The sequence below is a fragment of the Mesoplodon densirostris genome, chromosome X, assembly GCF_025265405.1.
Source record: "Mesoplodon densirostris isolate mMesDen1 chromosome X, mMesDen1 primary haplotype, whole genome shotgun sequence".
NCBI lineage: Eukaryota > Metazoa > Chordata > Mammalia > Artiodactyla > Ziphiidae > Mesoplodon > Mesoplodon densirostris.
In genome coordinates this window covers 85289170-85312599 of record NC_082681.1, presented here as the reverse complement: position 1 = coordinate 85312599, position 23430 = coordinate 85289170, and the positions used below count along the sequence as shown (strand labels likewise).

The 23430-nt window shown below is 39.2% G+C and overlaps 1 protein-coding gene across 3 annotated transcripts in view; it reads right to left on the bottom strand.

The window, feature by feature from the left end:
- ZC4H2 (zinc finger C4H2-type containing) overlaps positions 1–23306 on the bottom strand; it is a 35833-nt gene extending 12527 nt beyond the window's left edge. The window contains exons 1-3 of one of the 3 annotated variants that reach the window (XM_060087092.1): positions 23161–23228; positions 14976–15125; positions 12523–12569 (exon numbers count right to left, since the gene is read on the bottom strand). In XM_060087092.1, coding sequence (XP_059943075.1) covers positions 12523–12569; positions 14976–15071 — 143 coding nt within the window. In that variant the 5' untranslated portion in view covers positions 15072–15125; positions 23161–23228. Of the gene's footprint in view, positions 1–12522; positions 12570–14975; positions 15126–23160 lie in introns of all 3 variants that reach the window. The other 2 variants (XM_060087093.1, XM_060087095.1) reach the window with 2 other exon arrangements.
- Between the last annotated feature and the right edge of the window lie 124 nt (positions 23307–23430).

The following is a 23430-nucleotide window of genomic DNA, read 5'->3' as shown; positions in this document are numbered from 1 at the left end:
TAAAAGTCCTATACATCTTTTGTTAAGTCTTTGTTACACTTAAGTTTTTCATGTTTCTGAGTGCTTGTGTTTTCATGTTTTGTAATTGTAGTTTCCACGTGCATATTGCTATTTTTTTTAATGCTGATCTTACATTCTGCAATCTTGCTGACTCATGTATTAGATGTAGGAGTTTTTTTGTTTTTTTGTTTTCTTTTTGACTTATCAGGATTTCCTACATAGACAAATCATGTTATCTGCAAACAAAAACAGTTTTATTTCCTCCTTTCCATCTTGTACGTCTTTTATTTACTTTCTTGCCTAATTGTCCTGCCTAAAACCTCTAGTGCTATATGGACTAGCAGTGCTGAGAGTGGACATCCTTGCCTTGCTCGTGATCTACGTAGGACAGCATTCATTCTTTGACAAGTAAGTGTATTGTTAGCTAGCTGAAGGGTATTTGTAGATGTACTTTATCAAGTTGAGAAAGTCCCCCACCCCCATTCCTAGTTTTTTAAAGAGATTTTATCATAAATATGTGTGGACTTTTGTCAAGTGCTTTACCTGTATTAATTGACATAATCATGAGATTTCTCTTCTTTAGCCTTTTGATATGATAAATAACATTGTTTGATTTTTGAATAACAAACTAACCTTGCATCTCAAGAATAAACCCCTCTTGGTCATGGTGTCAATTGTTTTTAAATATATTGCTGAATTCTATTTGCTAATAATTTGATAATGATTTTTATATCTATAATCATGAAGGATATTAATTTATGATTTTCTTGTATTGTCTTTGCCTGAAATTGTTTCAGGGTATTAAGGGCTTCATAAAATAAATGGAGATGTGTTCTTTCCACTTCTGCTTTTTGGAGAGACTGTTAAGAAATGGGGTTAATTATCTTTAACCATTTGGTAGAATTATCCAGTTAAACCAAATGGGCATGGAGGTTCTGGCTTTGAGGGTTGTTACTTTACAAATTTAATTTTCTAAATAGTTTCAGGGTTATTCAAATTATCTATTTTATATCGGGTGAGTTGTGGTAGTGTTTTTTGAGAATCGGACCATTTCATGTAACTTGTTTAATTTATACGAGTAGAAGTGTTTATAGTATTCCTTTGCTATTTTTTTGAAATCTGTGGGGTTGGTAGTGACATTTTCGGTTTCATTCCTGATGTCTGTAATTTGTGTCTTCTTTCTTTTGTCTTTGTTAGTGTTGCTAGAGGTTTTTCAATTTTATATACTTTTTCAAATATTCAGCTTTCCATTTCATTGATTTCTCTACTTTTCTTTCTGTTTCTAATCATCAATATCTGCTCTTATCTGTATTATTTCCTGTTTTCTGCTTGCTTCGGTTTTATTTTGCTCTTCTTTTTTAGTTTCTTGAGGTAGGAGCTTAGATTATTAATTAGAGGCACTTCCTATGTTCCAAAGTAGGCATTGGTGCTAAAAATTTCCCTCTCACCACTGCTTTAGCGTCATCCCATTTTGATATGTTCATTTTTCATTTTGATATGTTTCATTTTCATTTTCACTCAGTTCAATGTATTTTTTATTTCCCTTGAGACTTCATCTTTGAAACATGTGTTATTTTAGTTCTTTTTTTATTATTATCCTTTTTCCTGGTATTTTTTCTGACTTCTTTATTTCTAGTTTGACTTTATTAATGTCAGAGAACACACTGCATTTCCTGTCTTTTAAATTTGTTAAGAATTTTTTTTGTATCCCAGAATATAGTCTATCTATATTGGTATATGTTCCATGGACACTTGAAAAGTATGTGTATCCTGTTGTTGGGTGGAATGTTCTATAAATGTTAATTAGATCCTGTCACTGATGGTGTTGTGGAGCTCTATACTCTTGCTGATTTTCTGTCTAGTTCCATCAAATGATAGACGTATGTTAAAGACCCCAGCTATAATTGTGGCTTTGTTTATTTCTTCCTTTGGTTCTGTCAGATTTGGCTCTCATATTTTACAGTTCTGTTGTTGGTGTATACCCATTTAGGACTGCTAGGTCTTCTTGGCAGACTGACACTTTTGTCATTATCTAATGTACCTCTCTGTACCTAGTAATTTCCTTTGCTCTGAAGTCTACTTTATCTGATATTAATATATCCATTCCTGCTTTCCTTGGATTAATGTTTCCATGGTATATCTTCTTTCATTCTTTCAACATACCTATATCTTTATATTTGAAGTGAGATTCTTGTAGACAGCATAAAGACGGGTCATATTTTCTAATCTTCTTGGCTGATTCAGTATTCGAATTGCAGTATTAAGGCCATTTATATCTGGTGTACTTATTGATAAGTTAGGACTTAAGTGTATCATTTAATTTTTGTTTACTATTTGATCTCTCTCTTATTCGATTCTCAGTTTTCTTTTTGCTGCCTTCCTATCTTTAATTGAATGTGTTTTGGGATTACATTTTACCTATACTGTTTTTAAGTGTATCTCTTTCTATAGTTTTTTCAGTGGTTGCTCTAGGTATTATATTTCATAATTTGTCATAGTCTTCCGTGTCATCTTTTTATTAGGGTGAGTGAAGAGTAGAAACATTACCTCCCTTTATGCCCCCTTTGCCCTCCACCATTTATAATATAACTATCTGAAATATTTCTCCTACATAAGGGTTATGTTTGTAGAGAACCATATTACTGCTTCCACCATCAGAAATGATTTAGAAAACTAAACAGGAGAAGGAAAATGTACTGTATTTTAATTATATTTTTACTCTTTCTCTTGGTTTTTCTTCCTTCCTGATATTCCATGTTGTCTTCTTTTAGGAAAGATTCCTTTAGCTATTATTATTTTAGGGTAGACCTGCTAGTGACAGATTCTCTTAGTTTTCTTCATCTGAGAAAGTCTTAATTTATTCCTCATTCTTGATGGATTTTTTTGCTACATGTAGTATTTGCGGTTGATAGTTCTCTTCTTTCAAGACTTGAAAAATCTTGTGCCACTTCTTTCCGGCCTGTATTTTTTTTTTTTTTTTTTTTTTTGCGGTATGCGGGCCTCTCACTGTTGTGGCCTCTCCCGTTGCAGAGCACAGGCTCCAGACGCGCAGGCTCAGTGTCCATGACTCACGGGCCTAGCTGCTCTGTGGCATTTGGGATCTTCCCGGACCGGGGCATGAACCCGTGTCCCATGCATCGGCAGGTGGACTCTCAACCACTGCGCCACCAGGGAAGCCCTGGCCTGTATATTTTCTGATGAGAAATTCACTGTCATTCAAACTATTTTCTCCTATAGGTAAGGTGTAATTTCTCTTTGACTAGTTTAAGGCATTCTTTGTCCCTAATTTTCAGACACTGACCATTATGTGTATTGGTGTGGATTTCTATGAGTCCATCCTCTTTGAATCGGTTGGTGTATATCTCTTGATAAATCTGGGGAATCTTCAGCCATTATTTCAAATATTTTTTTTAATTTCACCCTCACTTTTCTCTGTAGACAAGGCCTCTCAGTTGTGTAATTCCTCCTCCTTCCTTCCTTATGCCTTCCTTTCCTTTTATCCCCATTTCCTACACCATTTACACCCCACATAGGCAACCATTCAAAAGTCCTTAATGCCTATTTATTGGGTTGCATGTGTTCTTCTAAAGGGTAAATTATTGATGTATATTAAGGAGAGAAAAGGAGAGGTGGAAGGAGAGGGAGAGGGAAAGAGAGTGTGTGTGTGTGTGAGAGAGAGAGATCTAGAGAGTGTGAGTGTTATGGACTGAATCATGTCCCTCCAAAATTCATATGTTGAATCCCTAATCCCGAATGTGAGTGTGTTTAGAGGGGGGCCTTTAGAGAGGTAATTAAGGTTAAATGAGGTCATAAATGTGGGGTACTAATCCAAATGGACTGGTGCTCTTTGAAGAAGAAGAAGACACACCAGAGGTTGCCTTCTCTCTCTCTCTAATGCACAGAGGAAAGGCCATGTGAAGACATAGCAAGAAGGCAGCTGACTATAAGCCAGGAAGAGAGGCCTCACAGGAAGGCAAATTTTCTTGCACTTTGACCATGGACTTCTAGCCTCCAGAACTGTGAGAAAAAAAATGTCTGTTGTTTAAGCATCTCAGTCTGTGGTATTTTGTTGTGGAAGACTGAGCAGATTAACACAGATTTTGGTACCATGAAGTGGGGTACTACTTTAAGAAAAACCTAAAAATGTGGAAGTGAATTTGGAACTAGATGAGGAGTAGAGGCTGGGAGAGGTTTCAGGAGCATGCTAGAAAAAGGCTATATTGCATTGAAGTGACTGTTGGTAGAAATGGACATTAACGATGCTTCTAGTGAGGTCTCAAAGACAAAACAGCAACATGTCATTAGAAACTGGAGAAAAGGTGATCCTTATTATAAAGTGGCAAAGAATTTGGCTGAATTTTGTTCTAGCGTTCTGTGCAAGGTAGAGCCCATGAGCAATGAAATTAAATATTTAGCTGAGGAGATTTTTAATCAAAGTGTTGAATGTGAAGTTCAGCTGCGTATAGTAAAATGCAAGAGGAGAGAGAGAAATCAAAAGAATCATTAAGCAAGATGAACCAGAACTTGAAGATTTGAAAAATTCTCGTTCTATCCATATTGCAAAAAAATATAAAGCATCTTATGGAGAGAACACCAAGGATGTGGTTAGAAAACCAATCTTTGAGGAGATTACTCATGATTTTAATTAGGTATCCCAGCAGAAGTCAGGAACAGACACGAGATTATACAAGCACAGACACTGTCAGTATGAACCAAGGGGAGCAGAGAGAGGATGAAATAAAGGAAAGATTTTGGAATCTACAAGGCAGGACAATAGAGTTACTTAGCTGCAAACATGCTTCATCCTTCAAGTAAAGGAAAGAATGACACCAAAGGTGATTAAGAGATCATCAGGGCTGCCATTCCCACCATTGGGTCTAGAACTAATGGGCCCTGGGGCCAAGGCTGTTACCTCCTCAGTTTCAGTAGGACAAGCTTCCTCTGACTAGTGCCTCAGGAGAAAGGCAACAGCAAAGGGCTGTGAGGGTGGGGGTGATACTGCCCAAAGAATCCAGCCAAAGATTATTCTCCAGCCTGAAAAATCTAACGAAATTTGCCTTGCTAAGTTTTGCACTTTCTCGGGATCTATCATCCCTCTCTTCTTTCTGATTTCTCCCTTTTCAAAAGGGAATGTCTATCCTATGCTTGCCCTACTACTATACTTGGGAAGCAGATCATTTGTCTGGTTTCACAGCTGGAGAGGAATTTTGCCCTTTAGATGAATCATACCTCAAGCCTCATCCAAACCTAAATTAGGTGATATTTAGATGAGACTTTTGACTGGACATAGGTTCTGCAGTGCATTAAGACATTTGGGGCTGTTAAGAAGGGATGAATGAATTTTGCATGTGAGAAAGACATGCATTTGGTGGGAGGCATAGGGAGGAATGTTATGGAATGTATTGAGTCCCCTAATATACATATGTTAAAGCCCTAACCGCCAAAGTACTTCCAAGTACTTTGAGGGAACTTTCAGGGAGGTATAAAGTTAATCTCCAAAATATTTGGAGAGAGAATTTTAGGGAGTTGTAAGTTTAAAGGAGGTCATCACAGTAGACCCTTAATCTGGTTGTATTGACGTCCTTATAAGTAGAGGAAGGGATGCATGAGCTCTTTCTTTCTCCACACAAGACCAGAGGAATGACCAAATGAGTAAACGGGGTGGAAGCAGCCATCTACAAGACAGAAGAGAGCCCCTACCAGAAATCAAAATTTCTGGTATCTATATCATGAATCTCTAGCCTCCAGAATTGTGAGAAAATAAATGTCTGCTATTTAAACCACCCAGAATGTGTTATTGCTTTGTGGCCGAATAAGCTGATTAATACACACGTGCCTGGGTGCAGGCGTGCATGCACACACACAGACATACACACACACACACATGCACACACACGGTATAGACTAATGATAACATATATTTTTCACATGGCACTCTGATGTTAAGATCCAGGATTCCTTGCTTCGAAGTGTGGTCATCCACCACATTTTACCCGTCCACCCTTCCAAGGATAAACTCTCACTTTGCTTCTATCTCCCCCCTCCACAAACAATACTTTGATGAATATTCTTGTACCTGTCTGAGTAAATTTAGGGGGCTATATCCCAGAAGTGGGAAATCTGGTGCACAGGTAACGTGTATTCTTATATCATGTAAGCAGTGCCAATTCGCTGTGCAAGATGGCTACACCAGTTCACACTCCCACCAGTAGTGCATGAGGGCACCTGTTATCTGTGCGTGAACTCAGAATGGAGGAGCAATGGGGAAGCTTAGGGGATGCCCCAACTGGAGACCTGTAACAGAATGCACCCTAAGCTGGTCTCATTTCTCTCTTGAACAACCACTGCCTGACTCACCTAGCAGCTCTATCATACCACCATCAAGATCTGATTAAGAGCTTTGTCTAGTTATTGCTGCTCTGCCCACCCCATGCCCCATCCCTGATCTCTGGGGGTTAAATAGAATTTTATCTGGAGGTCTTTGTATGTATTTGGGCATTTTCAGTGAAGCCAAAGCCTTGGCACAGACAGCTGCCAAGTGATTCACATAGAGCCAGTGGGACTCACAGACCAATGTGGGTAGGACCTGAGCACATGTGACTCTCCAGGATGGGAGGGACCTTCGAAGGCATCTATCTTCCCTTTGCCAACCACTGCTTAAGTGCTTTCTATAATATCACTTCCAAGTGTTCAATTAGGCCTTCCTTGAACAACTTAGTCACAGAGCTCTCACTGTTTCTCTAGAAAATCCATTCCTTCTATAGGCAGCTCCAACAATTTGAAAACCCTATGGTCACACAGAGCACAGATCAGATGTTCCTTGTTCCCCCCCAACCACACTCATTCTCTCCCCCCCTCCATAATAATAGAGCCTCTGATTTTCATCTGGGCATGTGACAACTAGACTAAGGGCTGTGTTTCCCTCTCTCCTTTGCAGCTGTTTGTGGCCATGTGACAATGTTCTGGCCAATGGGATGAAAACACATGTGATATGTGCAACGTCTAGGCTGTGACCCTAAAGGGAAGGAGTGTGCCATTCACTTCTCCTTTGCCCTCTTCCCACTGCCTAACATGTATACACAACACCAAGCCATCTTTAACCCTGTAGATGAAGGCTACACCCGGCACATGGTGAAGCAACAATATAAAAAGAGCCTGAGTCCCCAACACGGAATAACAACACAAACCACCGGTCACTTGTTCCCAGACTGTTAATGTGAGAGGGAAATGAAGTTCTGTCTTGTTTTAACCACTGTTAATTTGGAACCAAGTTGGGTTAGCTTTACCAATAAACATCCCAGTTAATTGGCTACTGTATTTAATTGAATCTAAAATGCCATTGGACATAGAGTACACGTTATCTTATGGACTACTAAGAGAAAAAATGTTACCTATTATATTATGACAAAATGTTTTCTTTTAATTTAAATGTTCGTTCAATAGTTTTTGAAAGAGCTCTGGTAGACTGATTTAAGACACTATTTTTGTCAGACTTTTCTAATCTGAGTCATTTCTCATACACAATAACTTTTTATTTCAAGGGAAAACCGTGATGAAATCTTTTTGAAGATACTTTAAATGGCAATTAAACTCAACACATACAGTGATAATTATGCACGTAATTCAATTGAAGGGATGATAATATGAACAGCCATGGCCAATTTCGCATGTGCTCATGCATGAACAATAACACAATTCCCTCTTGGCCAATGGCAGTTGTAAGGTAGAATTGTATTTAAGACACATCCTGACTTTAGATTTTTGAAATATAAAATATGTGTGTATTAACTGGTGAAATCTGGTCCTTTAAAACCAAATTTGGGGAATAACGTTCACTTCTACTCTAGTCAAGATAGAGTAACAGGGACCAGATTTCCCCATCTGTGCAAAATAACTAAAAGCAAAGCAAACAAAAACACCAAGACAAAATATATGAAAAAAAATGGTGCTCAAGTCATTGGACATCAGGCAAGTAAGGTAAGTGATCTCTGAGAGATGGAAAGGCTTAGATGAGCCTGAAGATTGCCCCGTCCTACTGCCTAGAGAAATATTCTAGCCTGCAAGACAGGGACAGGGAACTCAGACAGAGCCTGGCCATCTCCCTCAATTGAGGAAATGGAGCTATGAGTCTGGAGAAGCCAAAGAACCTTGAGTTCACAGGAAAGAGTTTTGGAGAGGGGAGACCTGTGTAGAGAGAGAATGCTTACAATTTTCAGAGGCTCCCCCTCCAGTACTCACTGAAATATTGATCAGCACATGTGTGTAAGGAAACTTACTACCTGAAGCCAAGGAAAGAACCACCTCAAAGGATTAGAGGAAACAGTGACCAGAGTCCACAAAGGGCTGAGAATAGTGACTGTTCCAAACAACCAAGGTAGAAAATATTAACAATTTGTATAGCATTAGAATACAAAGACAAGTTCTTCATGAGTAATGAGAAAAATGAGCTCTACACTAAATGCTGCTATGGTCCCACTTAACTAAGTTGAAAAGCAAGGCCCAGAAGGATAAAACAGATTCCAAGTGTCTTAATGACATGCCATAAGGAAGCTCAAGAATATTTATAGGAATGCAAAAATATGCAGTCAACAAGGTAAATTTGAAAATGTCTGGTATCCAACCAAACCTTGCCAGGTGTGCAATTTGAAGCAGGAAAAATGCAATCCACAATGTTGAGAATAAAAATCAAAACTGACCAAGAAATGACACAGTTGATAGAATTAGTAGCCAAGGATACAAATAGTTATTATAAATGCATTTCATATGTTCAGAAAGCTTGAGGAAATACTGGCCACATTAAGTACAGTTGTGGGAGAGATGAAAAATACCCAAATAAAATATCTAGAGATGAAAACTACAATGTCTGAGGTGAAAACTACATTAGTCAATTTAGACAATAAAGGAGAAAAGATTAATGAACATGAAGACATACCAATAGAAAGTTTCCCAAATGAAATATGTAGAGAAGAATGGTCAAAAAATAAACAGCATCAGCAAACTGTGGGACAACTTCAAGTGGCTAAAAGTACAAGTAACTGGAGATGAAGAAGGAGGAAGAAAAGAAAAATATTTGAAAAATTAATAACTAAAAATGTTTCAAACTTGATGAAAACTATACATGCACTGATCCAAAATGTCCAACAAATCTCAAGCATGGGAAGCAGGAAGAAAACTACACCAAGTCTTATCACAATGAAATTGCTCAAAACCAATGATAAAGAGAAAATCTTAACAGCAGTCCAAGGAAAAAAGTCATGCTACCCAAGAGGAATGAAGTAGGATAGAATCAAGATGACAGTGGCATATTATTTTTAAAGTAATGGGGAAAAAAGAAAAATAAAAAAAACCTTTGCCGATATAGAATTATTTACACATTGAAAATAACTTTTAAAAACAAAGGTGAATAAAGACTTTCTGAGACATAGAAAAGTTGGGATGCTACATCACCAGCAAACCTGCTCTATGATAAATGTTAAAGTATGCTCTTCAAGCAGAAGGAAAATAGTAGCAGAGGAATACAGAGCATCAAACACAGAAAAATATGACTCTTTTTCTTGTTATTTAAATTCATTAAAAAGATAATCAACAGTTTAAACCAAGAAGTGCATCAATGTAATAGCACAGAGGGCAGAAAGGGAGAAATAAAAATACAGTGCTGTAAGTTGCTTATACTATATCTGCAGTAGCATGAGATCACTTGAAGATAAACTGTGACAAGTAGAGATGTATATTATGGACTCTAAAGCAACTACTAAAATAATAAAAACCAGAATAATATCTAATAAGTCAGAAAAACAGATCAAATGGGACCATAAAATATACTTAATCCAAAATAAGGCATAAAGGGAGGGGAAAGGGAACAAAAAACAAATGAGATAAATGGAAAACAAAAAGGTGGTAGATCTCAACCTAACCATATCAACAAGCACATTAAATATAAATAGTCTAAACACCCTCAATTAAAAAGCAGATTGCCAGATTGGAAAAAACAAGCAAACAAACAAACAAACCAAACTGTGGACTGTCTATCAGAATCCCACTTTAAATATAAGGGAACAAGTAAATGTGAGAAGACACACCATGCTAACACTATTCAAAAGAATACTGTCTAAATGCAGTGTGGTATCTTGGAAGTCCTATCAAAATCTCAGCAGGAATTTTTGTAGAAATTGATAAGTGAAACCTAAAATTCACATAGAAATGCAAAGGGCCTAGAGTAGCCAAAACAACTCTCAAGAAGAATAGCGAAGTTGGAGAACTTACACTGCCTGTTTAAAGAATTATTTTAAAGCTGCAGTAATCAAAACAGTGAAGTATAGGCATAAAGATACACAAATAGACCTATGGAGCAGAACAGTGAGTCCTGTAATAAACCCACAAATATATGGAAAGCTGATTTTTTACAGTGATGCAAAGGCAATGCTGTGGAGAAAGAATGGCTTTTTCACCAAATGGTCCTGAAACAACTGGATATCTACATGCAAAAACAAACAAAGAAGCAAAAAGCTTCAACCTATACTTTGCATCATATACAGAAATTAAGTGAAAATGGTTTATAGGCCTACATGTAAAACCTAAAATTTCTGGAAGAAAATATTTGTGACTTTGGCTTAGGCAAGGTTTTTCTTTATGTGATACAAAAATCACAATCCATAAAAAAAAGAATACTGATGAGTAAGACTTCTTTATCAACATTAAAAACTTCTGCAATTCAAAAGACACTCTTAAGAGAATGAAAAGACAAGTTGCAAACTGGGAGAATATCTTTGCAAAGCATGTATCTGATGAAGGCCTTGTATCCTGAATACATAAGGAACACTCAAAATTCACAATAAATAAATATATAAACGAACTGAAAAATGAGCAAAATGTTTGAATAGACACTTCGCCAAAGAAGATAGATGGGTGGCAAATAAATGCATGAAGAAGATGTTCAACAGGATTAGAAATTGGAATCTTCATACTCTGCTTCTGGGGATGGAAATTGGCACAACCAACTTGGAGAACAGTTTTGCATTATTTTAAAAAGTTATACACATGACTGTCATATGACCCAGAAATTTCACTCTAGGATTCTAACCAGGAGAAATGAAAACATATTTCCACACAAAGACTTATATGTAAAGGTTCAGAGCAGCATTCATAAGAGCCAAAAGGTGGAAACAACCCCAATGTTCATGTGGTGAGTGAATAAACAAAATGCAGTATATCCATACAATGGAATACTGTTTGCCAATAAAAAGGAAAGAAATACTGATATATGGTACAATGTGTATGAGCCTAAAAAACAATGTGCTAAGTTATGTGCAATGTCCTGAAAAGGCAAATCTACAGAGACAGAAAATATATTACTGGTTGCCTAGACCTGTGTGTGGGAAGAGAGATGGACTGATACTGGGCATAAGGGCTCTTTTGGGGATGCTGGGGATATTCTAAAATTGTATTGTGGTGATAGTTGCACAACTCTGTAAATTTACTAAGAGTCATTGAATTGTACAGTAAGTCCCCTACATATGAACAAGTTCCGTTTCAAGAGCACGTTCGTAAGTTCAATCTGTTCGTAAGTCCAACAAAGTTAGCCTAGGTACCCAACTAACACAATTGACTATATAGTAAAGTACTGTAATAGGCTTATAATACTGTTCACACAAATAATACATAGAAAACAAACACAAAAAAATAAACATTTTTAATCTTACAGTACAGTACCTTGAAAAGTACAGTAGTACAGTACAACGTTTGGTGCTTCTTAGCAGTATCAGCTGCATCACTGCAGCTTTTACGCTTCTGGACATCCTGGGCTTGAAATAAAGATACTTACTACTGTGCTCTATACAGTACTGTACAGTAAAGTACACAAAAGTACAACCACTTGCAGAAGATGCGCCCACATAACAATGCACGCCAGACACGTGAACTAATTTATATGATTGGACATGTGAACACAGGTTTGCATCTTTGAAAGTTCGCAACGTGTAGGAACTTACTGTATACCTAAAATGGATGGTTTCTATGGTATGTAAATCACAACTCAATAAAGCTGTTAAAAATACATCCTCCAATGTCTTCTTACTGTACCCAGAATTAAATCTAAACACACAAATTCTAAGCTCTTTGTACCCCTCTGCCCCTGTTTTCCCAGGAAAATGAATGATTCATCAAAAAACTTGTGTAAAAAAAACAGATTTTAAATAGATTTGGACAAATGAGGTACCCGGGAGGAATGGGAAGTGGGTTAATGATGAAAAAAAGAAATGGGGACTTGTTACCCTTGTGGTTGATTGTCTACACCATGCTGTTCAGGCTTAGGATCTAATGCCCAGCCTTCCATGCTCTATCCAGCAACTGGGTAGTTTGGGCTAAGATTAAATGTAAGTAAAAGGTCATTCCTTTCACAGATCTACAGAGTGGGCATTATGCCAGCCACTGCTTAAATGCGCACACACACAATAGCTTCCTTCTCTTTTCATTTTCTATCAATCTTGCAGACAAAAAAAAATGTATTAAGCAAGTGCCACTTACCCAACAGTGTGCTGGATCCTGGGGGTGACTGAAGAGAAGACCCCTTCCTTCAAGTAAAATTATTGATTGTGGTCCAATATAGAAAATAGATCAAATCATAACTATTATGGTTCAAGTGGAAGTGGGTCCCAGAGTCTTTATTCTCTCCTCAAATCCAACCCTGCCGGACTCTACCAGAGTGGCCCCTGATGCACCTCCCTGCAACTTCCAGGGCTCCTCAGAACATTACTTCAAAGCCACCAATAAAATCTATCCTCTTCATTTCAGAGATGAAGAAACAAATGTCCAGAATGGGAAAGGAACTAGCCCAAGAGCATGCAGCTATGGTCCTCTGGGTCCTCTACATGTACAGACTTTCACATGAAACAATTTGAAATCTGGATAATTATATATATAAGAGCCTTCTAGAAACTGATACTATACCATATTTCTCTCTGTAAACTCCATGTCATCTATCACACTGCTTTGGCTCAAAAATTACATTTGGAGTGACAATAATGAATGCAAATAAGTGGTAAGTCCAGGGTACTGACTGTAACCTCAGTAGACTCAGAGAAAGAAAGATATTACCATGGGTGGGGGACTTTAATTCATTCAGTTAACATTTACTAAGAGTGTATAAGTTCCAGAAACTGGGAAGGAATTGGGTGTTAAGAAGGGATTTATTTAATAAAAATAGCTATCTATCTATCTATCTATCTATTTTTGGTGTCTACTATGTTCCAGCAACTGTGCTGGGCACTTGATACACTATCTAATTTAATCTTCATCATGACCACATAAATAGGTATGTTTAGCTTCATTTTTACTGATGAAGAATTTGAGGCTGTGAGAAGTAAAGTGACCTGTCCAACAACACAAAGCCAGGAAGTGCAGAATCCAGTGTGCTGAACCTGATGACCTTTCCACCATACCAAGGAACTTTCCTCATATGATTTATTTCAAGCCATGGAAAACAAGCCAATGTGGTGAATCTCGTCCTGGATCACTAAGTCACCAATATTAAGGGTGAAATAGGGCACATCATGGCACCTCTTGGAAGCTTGGAAATTCTATCTACCTGAGAAGTAGGACTCAGTGTACCCCTGCACAGAATTGTTGGATGACTCCATGAGATGGAATCTGTGGAATGTTTGGCCCTACAAGTGAGAAAAGCATCCAAGTCATTACAGACCCAAGTTTATATGGAAAATTTCCTAATGAAATCATCCCAAGAGGCTAAGGCACAGCTGGTATGGCCATGGAATCCCAGGAAATCTACAGAATACTTCCTTAGGGTTTCCCACAATCACTGGGGCTACAGTCTTACTTAAATCTTGAATGAAAATTCCTGACGTCCATAGGCCACAGCCTCTCCAGACAGAGTCCTGGGCCAAGACAAAAATATTCAGCTGGCTAACTTCTTTCCAATGGCTCTTTGCTGACTAATGTGGAGAAGGAAGGGTAGAGAGCAGGAGAGGTTCTAGAGCAACGGATCATCTATTCCTGGGACAAACTTGGCAGGCTCAACTGTCACCCAGCTTAAGGGGTGACTTAGCCCCAACACCCACTCAACAAGCAGAGTAGGAAAGCTGGGACCTGTAGGACTTGAGGATGGGCAGAACAAGTGAAGACACTGGCTAGCAGAGTTGGATGGAAAACTGCCCAGATTTGTTGATGAGCTAAGGGAATGATGGGAAGTGGACAGATGCAGAATATATTATATAGGCATAATCCACCAGGTCTTACTAATGCAGTGGTTTTCCCAAGTGTGTTCCCTAGACCAGCAGCAACAACATTGCCTGGGAACTTGTTAGAAATGCAAATTCTCAGGCCTTCCAAATAAGAGACTCTGGAGATGGGACCCAGCAATCTAGGTTTCAACCGCCCGCCAGGTGGAGCCTACTGCACGCCCAAGTTTGACAACCACTGTGCTAGTGTTTTGGATACATGGAGTAATAGAGGGAAGAATGAAGAATGATTCTGGATTTGGGGATGGGGGTGGTATTTACTACTGATGGGGGAGACTAGGAAAGGAGACTGGGGGTGGGGATGCGGGTAAAGTTGAGAGTTCTCTTGGGGTCTGTTTAAGGTGCCAGTGATATATCCAGTGGGATTGGTTAAGTGGGAAGTTGGATATGTGAGTACAGAACTCAGGGGAGAGATCAGAGCTATTCACCTTGATTCTAAGATCCTTGAGAACAGGTCTAATTCATCTTAGACTCTGAGAATATCCCAGCCCTGTGTATGGCTTAGAACAGGTGCTTGGTAAATGTAACTGAATGAAACAAAAAAAAGGAGCCAGCTTTTCCTGCCTACTCTAGTCTGATGAGAACACTGCCAAAGTACCAAGTGTTCTTTCATTTAATATCTATTTGTGCATCTGGAAAAGCAGCTACTGTTGGAAAAGAAGTTTTCTTTGAACAGTTCACCTTGAAGACTTTCTTATAGCTTAGCACCAAATGTCAACTCACTTGCATTCTCTCTCCTGTAGACAGAATTGGCTTGACTTGCCCATCCTTAAGTCCCAGAGTCGCCAGCTGTTCTGTGACTTGATGTTGAGTGAGCATTGGGGCCAAAGCTGACTTAGTTTTCAAGCGAGGTGACAGTGGAGCCTGCTGAAGCTGCCACAACAATGACAGAGGGAAGGAAGGAAGGAAGACTCATGTCAATTCAAAACTTTACCATAGGGGGCTTCGCTGGTGGCGCAGTGGTTGAGAGTCTGCCTGCTGATGCAGGGGACATGGGTTCGTGCCCTGGTCCGGGAAGATCCCACATGCCGCAGAACGGCTGGGCCCGTGAGCCATGGTTGCCGAGCCTGTGCGTCCGGAGCCTGTGCTCCACAACGGGAGAAGCCACAACAGTTAGAGGCCCACGTACCACCAAAAAAAAAAAAAAAAAAAAACTTTACCATAAGGCAGAATAACTTGAGTGCTATAATAAATCTCCCTGTGAGAGCCCAAAGTGGTAAGTGATTCATTTGGACTAGGGAATTTGAGGTTTTGAACAAGAGGTGGTGTTTGCTATGGGTCTTCCTTGAAGAATAAGTAGGATTTACAAGCTTGGAATAAGGGAAAGGCATTAAGAATGAGGAATCTGCCAGCTACATGTAAAAGAATGAAATTAGAACACTCCCTAACACCATACACATAAATAAACTCAAAATGGATTAAAGACCTAAATATAAGACTCGACAGTATAAAACTCTTAGAGGAAAACATAGGAAGAACACTTTCTGACATAAATCACAGCAAGATCTTTTTTGCCCACCTCCTAGAGTAATGAAAATAAAAACAAAAATTTAAAAATGGGACCTAATGAAACTTAAAAGCCTTTGCACAGCAAAGAAAACCATAAACTTAACAAAAAGACAACCCTCAGAATGGGAGAAAATATTTGCAAATGAAGCAATGAACAAGGGATTAATCTCCCAAATATACAAACAGCTCATGTAGCTCAATACCAGAAAAACAAACAACCCAATCAAAAAATGGGTGGAAGACCTAAATAGGCATTTCTCCAAAGAATACATACAGATGGCCAAGAGGCACATGAAAAAATGCTCAACATCACTAATTATTAGAGAAATGCAAATCAAAACTACAGTGAGGTATCACCTCATGCTGGTCAGAATGGCCATCATCAAAAAATCTACAAACAATAAATGCTGGGGAGGGTGTGGAGAAAAGGGAACCCTGTTGCACTGTTGGTGGGAATGTAAATTGATACAGACACTATGGAGAACAGTATGGACGCTCCTTAAAAAACTAAAAATAGAATTACCATATGACACTGCAATCCCACTACTGGGCTTATACCCTGAGAAAATCATAATTCAAAAAGTCACATGCACCCCAATGTTCCTTGCAACACTATTTACAATAGCCAGGTCATGGAAGAAACCTAAATGGCCATTGATAGATGAATGGATAAAGAAGATGTGGTACATATATACAATGGAATATTACTCAGACATAAAAAGGAATGAAATGGGGTCATTTGTAGAGATGTGGATGGACCTAGAAACTGCCATACAGAGTGAAGTATTGCTTTGGCCAAGAAGTTCGTTCGGCTTTTTCCATAACATCTTACAGAAAAACCTGAGTGAACTTTTTGGCCAACCCAATAAGTCAGAAAGAGAAAAACAAATCTCGTATATTAATTCATATATGTGGAATCTACAAAAATGGTACTGATGAACCTGTTTGCAAGGCAACAATAGAGACACAGACGTAGAGAACAAATGTATGAACACCAAGGGGGGAAGGAGGACGTGGGTTGAATTGGGAGATTGGGATTGACATATACACTAATATGTATAAAATAGATAACTAATGAGAACCTATTGTATAACACAGGGAACTCTATTCAATGCTCTGTGGTGACCGAAATCAGAAGGAAACCAAAGAAAAAGGGGATATATGTATATTTATAGCTGATTCACTTTTCTCTACAGCAGAAAGTGACACAACATTTTAAAGCAACTATACCCCAATTTAAAAAAAAAAAAAAGAATGAAGGACCCACATTAGCAAAGGCATGGAAGAATGGAAATATATAAAACAGTGAGGAACTTCTGTGTGGATAAAGAATATGGTGAATGAAAATGAGAGGTAGTAGATAAGATTGGAAAGGTAGGTCTGGGACAGACTTTTGGGGGAGAGGGGCATGAGTGCCATGACAACAATTATAGGCAAATGTCTATGGACGTACAGTAAGAAATGACTTACAATGAGAAATGAATCTTATATTTTGACCGAATACACACAAACACAGATAGAAAACTGAAACAAAAATTCCCACAGAGAATACCTACCATTTCTTATGCAATGTATGCTGATATTTTCTATCTTATTTTAATTTTTTTTTTACAAATCCTACTAGCAGCTAATTCAATTCATGACCTACTAATGGTTCACAATCTGTGTTTTGAAAAATACTGCTACAGGCAATGGGAAGTCGGTGCATGTGTTTAAGGGATAACACAGTAATCCCAGTGCTTTAGGAAGGTAGTTCTCATAGCAGTGTGGATGGAATTAAAAATAGGGGGCAGACTGAAGATAGGAAAGCAATTCTATAGGTAGAAAGTGATACAATATTATAATTATCCAGGTTGGTCATGATGAAGGCCTAAAACAGAACAGTGTGGAGGTTGAGAGTGGGGCATGAATATGAGTCAGATGTTGAAGGTGGGACTTGCTAACTGATCAAAGGTGAGTTATAAAAAAGCAAGGGTAATCAGCATCAATATCCAGGTTTCAATCTGAGGTAACTGTGCAGAGAATGATGGCATTAAACAAGTGGTTTAGTGGGAGGAGCTGGATTGGGGCAGGAAGAGACAAAGTCTTAAGGGTTGATTGACTTCAGCTGTGTCTGTGGAACAACCAGGTGGACAAGCCCAGTAGACTGTGGGACATATCAGGCTGAAGCTTGGAAGGAAGTTAGGGCGTAGAGACTGGAGATATGAAGATAATATTTGAAGCTGTAGGAGTATAAGTGGTAACTCAGGAGAATGTGTAGAGAGAGAAAAAGAGAAGACTTAAGAGGACCTACTTAATGCTACAATATTTACTTCCAAAATGAGTTTTTCCTTTCTTAAGTGAGGAAAGTTTATTGTGTATGGATATGTGTGCACTGGGGCATGGATGTGTGCAATGTGTGTGTATGAACAGCATGTGCATGCTAAGGAAATATTAGTATGCATTTGGGGAGCTGGTGAAGGGCTCTGGTTGCTCTAGCAGTGGCTACACTCACTTCCTTTGCCTCATGGCTTCTTCTCCTTTCTTTCCCTCTTTTCCATCTCTCCTCTTTTGTTCCATTCTTTCCTTCTCCTTTCCACATATCCAGATGCTCCTTCATCACCACTTGGAAGCCCAAGAAATTGATGGGCAAAATAGACCAGTATGGGACTTGGGGCCCAAGGTCTGCAGCATAGTGTTGGAGTGTGGTTGGGGTTAGGAGGAAAGACAGGGCTGTGAGCATGTGGTCAGAGTCAGAAGTGGGGAATGGTTTGTGGTGGGAGAATCCATTCCTGAGACATTTTCCACTTCAAATTCTGCCATCAGTGTGTATGTACATGAATGTGTGTGACTATGAATGTGTATATTTCTGTGCTTGTGCCTGGGGGTGTGTCTGACTCTTAGCTTGACTTAATCAGGTTTTTGGGCGATATTATCCTCATCACTGCTACTTCAGTGCAGAAGTAAAATTATTTTTTTAACAGAAATAGGCTGCTTTGTTTATATCTTTGAGGGATTTAGGATTAGAGTAGTTGAAGAACTGTGAATAATGCTTAATTAGATTATCAGCATTTGTTGAAATGCATATGCCATGTGAATAGAAGGATACATTCTCTCTTCCTTTCCTAGCTGTGTGACCATAGATAGGTTACCTAACCTCCCTGAGCCTTAGTATCCTTATCTGTAAAATGGGGATAATAATTCCTACCACAGATTTCCATTAGCAAGAGTTGAATATTAAATGAGCTAAGAGCTTTGAAATCAGTAGGTGTTCAACCAATGTTGGTTCCTTTCTCCAGTTCCTTCTACCCCTTCCTTCTCTCCACCTCTCATACATGTTTTACTGGTCCACATGTGAAAAGCGAGTTGTATTTGTAATACTTTCCCTATTTTCAGTTCTTAAACCAAGTGATATAACATTTGCATATTACTGTAAAATTATCAAAAGAAGGCTAATTTAAATCACTTTTGGTGCATACACATCTAGAATTATGTCTTCTTCTTGGATTGACCCTTTCTCATATAGTTCAGTCACATTTTTAAATCATTTCATTGGTGTATTTAGACCATTTATATTCAACATAATTATTGATATGTTAAGGCAAAGTCTGTCATTTTATTTTTTGTTACCTGTTTTTTCTCTCTGATTTAGTTTTTCTCTTTTCTTTGCTCTGCCTTCCTGTGGGTGACTTGAACATTTTTTTCAAATTTCATGTTGATATGTCTATATTTTTTTAACTAAAGCATAGTTGATATGCAATATTATATTAGGTTCAAATGTACATCATAGTGATTCAATATTTTTATAGATTATACTCCATTTGAAGTTATTATAAAATACTGGCACTATTTCCCTGTGTTTTACAATCCTTGTATCTTATTTATTTTATATATAGTATTTTGTTTCTCTTAATACCCTACCCCTTATCTTGCCCCTCACCCACTTTCCTCTCCCTGCTGGTAACCACTAGTTTGTTCTCTATATCTGTTAATCTGTTTCTGTGTTTTGCTCTGTTCATTCATTTGTTTTATTTTTTAGATTCCACATATAAATGACAACATACAGAATTTATCTCCTCAAAAAACTAAAAATAGAACTACCATATGATCCAGTAATTCTACTCCTGTGTATATAATCCAAAGAAAATGAAAACACTAATTTGTAAAGTTACATGTACCCCAGTGTTCATAGCAGCATAATTTACAATAGCCAAGATATGGAAGAATCCTTAGTGTCCATCAACAGATAAATTGATAATTAAGATGGAAATTTACCTCCCTTCTATATTCCTTTATACTCCCTGCTTATAATATAAATGTCTTAACTATTTCCTCTGCATACATTCAGAACCACATGAGACAGTGTAATAAATTTTGATCCAATCATCAAACAGGATTCATACAACTCAAGAGAAAAAGAAATTCTGTTGTATGTACCCATGTTTTTGCCTACTGTGCTCTTTCTTCCAAGGTTCCTCCTTTTATTGTTTCTTTTCTGTTTTAAGACTTACTTTTTTCATTCTTATAGGGTAGACCTCCTACTGATAAATTCCCTGTCTCCTTTCATCTGAGAATGTCTTGATTATCCCTTTATTTCTGAAGGATATTACCACTGCACATAGGATTCTGGGTTGATGATTCTTTTCCTTCAGCACTTGAAAAATGTTGTGCTACTTCCTGCTAGGGCCTCATCAGTTTCTGCTGACTTTCTATTTTTTCCCCTGAAGGTACAGGTAAGGTGCTTTCCCTCTTTGGCTGTTTCCTACATCTTTTCTTTGCTTCTGATTTCAGAAGGTTGACTATGATGTGTCTTGGTATGAATTTCTTTGTTTTTTTCTTTCTTTTTTTCTTTTTCTTTTTTTTTTTTTTTTTTTGATGGTGTTTGCTTAGCTACTTGGACCTGGAAATTTATGCCCTTTGCTCAGTTTGGGAAGTTTTAAGCCACTACTTCTTCAAGTCCTGCCTTATTTCTCCTCTCTTTCTGAGATTCTGTTGACATGACTGTCAGATCTTTTGTAATACTCTCACAAGTCTAGAGGATCTGGCTCTGCTCAATTCCTTCTTTTCCTTTTTCTTTCTTTCTTTCTTTCTTTTTTCTTTTTACATTTAATTTCCCTCTGTTGTTTACACTGGGTTATTTCTATTGTTTTATGTTTAAGTTGTCTGATTCTTTCCTCTGTCTTCCCCGTCTTGCTGTTGATCCCATCCATTGAGTTTTTAGAGATTCTTTTCCAGTTTTCAAACTTCCATTTGGTTCTTCTTTGTGTTTTATATTTCTTTTTGAGACTTTCTATTTAAATGCTGAGATTTTCTATTGTATCATTTGTTGCAAGTGTGTTGTGGTTGCTCCCTGAAACATTTTTATGATGGCTGCTTTAAAACCCTTGTCAGATAATTCCAACCTCTGTGTCCTCTCAACCCTGGCATTCTTCCTCTTGCCACTGAAACTGATAATCTTGGTATGGCAAGTACTTTTTTTCAATTAATTTTGGACACTCTGGATCTCTCTGAACACTTTTGTCTTTGCAGGCCTCCTCTGATGTGATACTTTTGCAGGGAAGGGGGGCAGTATAAGTCCAGGTTCTCCACTGGGTCTCTGATTGACATCCAGGTTGGGGAGAGGCTCTTTGTTTTTGCTGGTTGAGGGTGAGAGTTCTGGCCTCTCTTAGGCCTCTTAGGATCCCATCCCAGCTAGTAGTGGTAGGAATGCCAGGTTTACCACTGGTGAGGGTCGAAGTCATGGCCCCCCATTTGGTCTGTACTAGAAGGGGTCACTTCTCCTTGTTCCCAACTGTTCCTTCCCTTGGGGTTGGGTAGGGATTCCTTTAAAGTCTGGTAAAAATAAGTCTAGGCTCTTCACTTGCAGGCATAAGTTTCTTATTAGTTGCACTGTTATTATGACAGCTGACTTTTTCCTGCACCAAGGTGTCTCACTCCCTATATCCTGATTCTTTTGCAGAAAAAAAATTGCAATATACACCCTGTCTACCCTTTCCTAGGCCCTGAAGGGATAGAGTGAGAAGACCGGAGCCTCTGCACACAAATAGACTGGGTTCTTGTCAAAATCTGGCATTTTCCAACTGTCTGGCTCTGGAAAAATTACTTAAATTTTTTGAGCCTCCATTTTCCCAGTTGTAAAGGAAGTGTAGGGAGTTCTCAGGATTGCCGAATGTACAATAGTAGGTCAAGCGGCTTGGCACACCAGGGGCTCAATAAATAATAGTCCCTTGCTTTTATTCTCCAGCAGAAGTAGAAATATAACCCCTGCAAAGGACAAAAAAGCCAAGGTGCTTCCCCACCACCACCATCATGTGTGAGTCTCACCCAAGGCATTCATTCCAAGAGTTAAACCTCTTGGTCAAAGTCTTATTTCTTAAAGGGACACACTTGATATCCTCTCTCATTTTTCTTCAGGTTCCTGGAAAACACTAAAGGGAACGGCCCAACCCAGGGCACCCTCAGAATGAGGGTGGAAGCCGAGGCAGAGTCAGGTCGGTTGGGGGGAGGGGGTCCTGGCAGAGAAGAGCGGGTGAAGGAAGGCCTGGAATTGGCACAGGCAGTCCACCCAACTGGCCTTATTGTGCTCTGAGCAAGGACAGTATCATCACCTAGCCAATGCCACTCCTGGAGAAAAGGGGTAGGGGACACAGGCAGCATGCACTTTGCATCCCGCCCATTAGCCCATCACCTCTGGGGCCTGAGAGCAACTGTTGCAGGCGGCAACTGCCTCCCCAGTCTCCATCACTCCCATCCCCCTTCCCAAGCACCGGGTAGGAGAGGAAGAAAGTGGTAAGTGAAAGCAAAAAATACATAAAAGCAAGTGCTGTCTGTCCTCCCTGTCCTGGCCTGCAGGGATTCCTCCGCATCCCCAGTCTGCAGCCCCCAGCAGCCACCACCAGCCCCGATGTGTTAGACTCTGCTTTCAAAAGGCTCGCCCGAGCTGGAGGTCCTGAAGTTGAACAGAAGACTGAAAAAAAAAAATCTAGACACCTAAAGAGCAAGGAGGCAAATACATCTTGGAGCCTACAAACACTTTAAAAAATAATGGGTCCAAGAATGCCATTCCCCCAACTCCCACCCAAGAAGCATAAAGCTGTCACCCACCCACCCCCGTCCCCCCCCAACACAAACACACTTACACCGTGTGTCTGCCTCTGGCTTTCTCAGACACATCTGGCAAGAGATCCCTCTCGGTCGGTCTGTTTCTCTGTCTGCCTCTCTCTCTCTCTGCAAGTCTCAGTACCGATTCTCCCCTGCCTCATTCCCAATCTTGAATTCTGTGGTGAATGGGATCCTTTTCAGTCCCCCTCCGCAAATAGCTCAACAATAGACACTTTCCGTAGCTAGCAGCCCTCTCCCGCAGTGAGGGATTTGGGTAGCTTCGGAGGGGACTGGGAGGGTGCTGCAAAGTTCCACTTACCTGATCTCTTTAATGCTTTCCAATTTGCACATGATTTCTTGTTCATCTGCCATGCTTTTCACTCTCACTTTCACGTCCTGAGAAATGTACAAACACACAAGCCCAGGGATACAATAGACACAATGTAACCACCTCCTCCCGGCATGGGGCTCTGAGCCTGTGCGGTAGGGACATGCAGAAGGCCTGGGAGCTGTAGTCCGCAGCTCCAGGACCAGCCAGGCAGCCCGGGGGCCTGCAGGACTACAACTCCCAGAAGGCCAAGCGAGACAT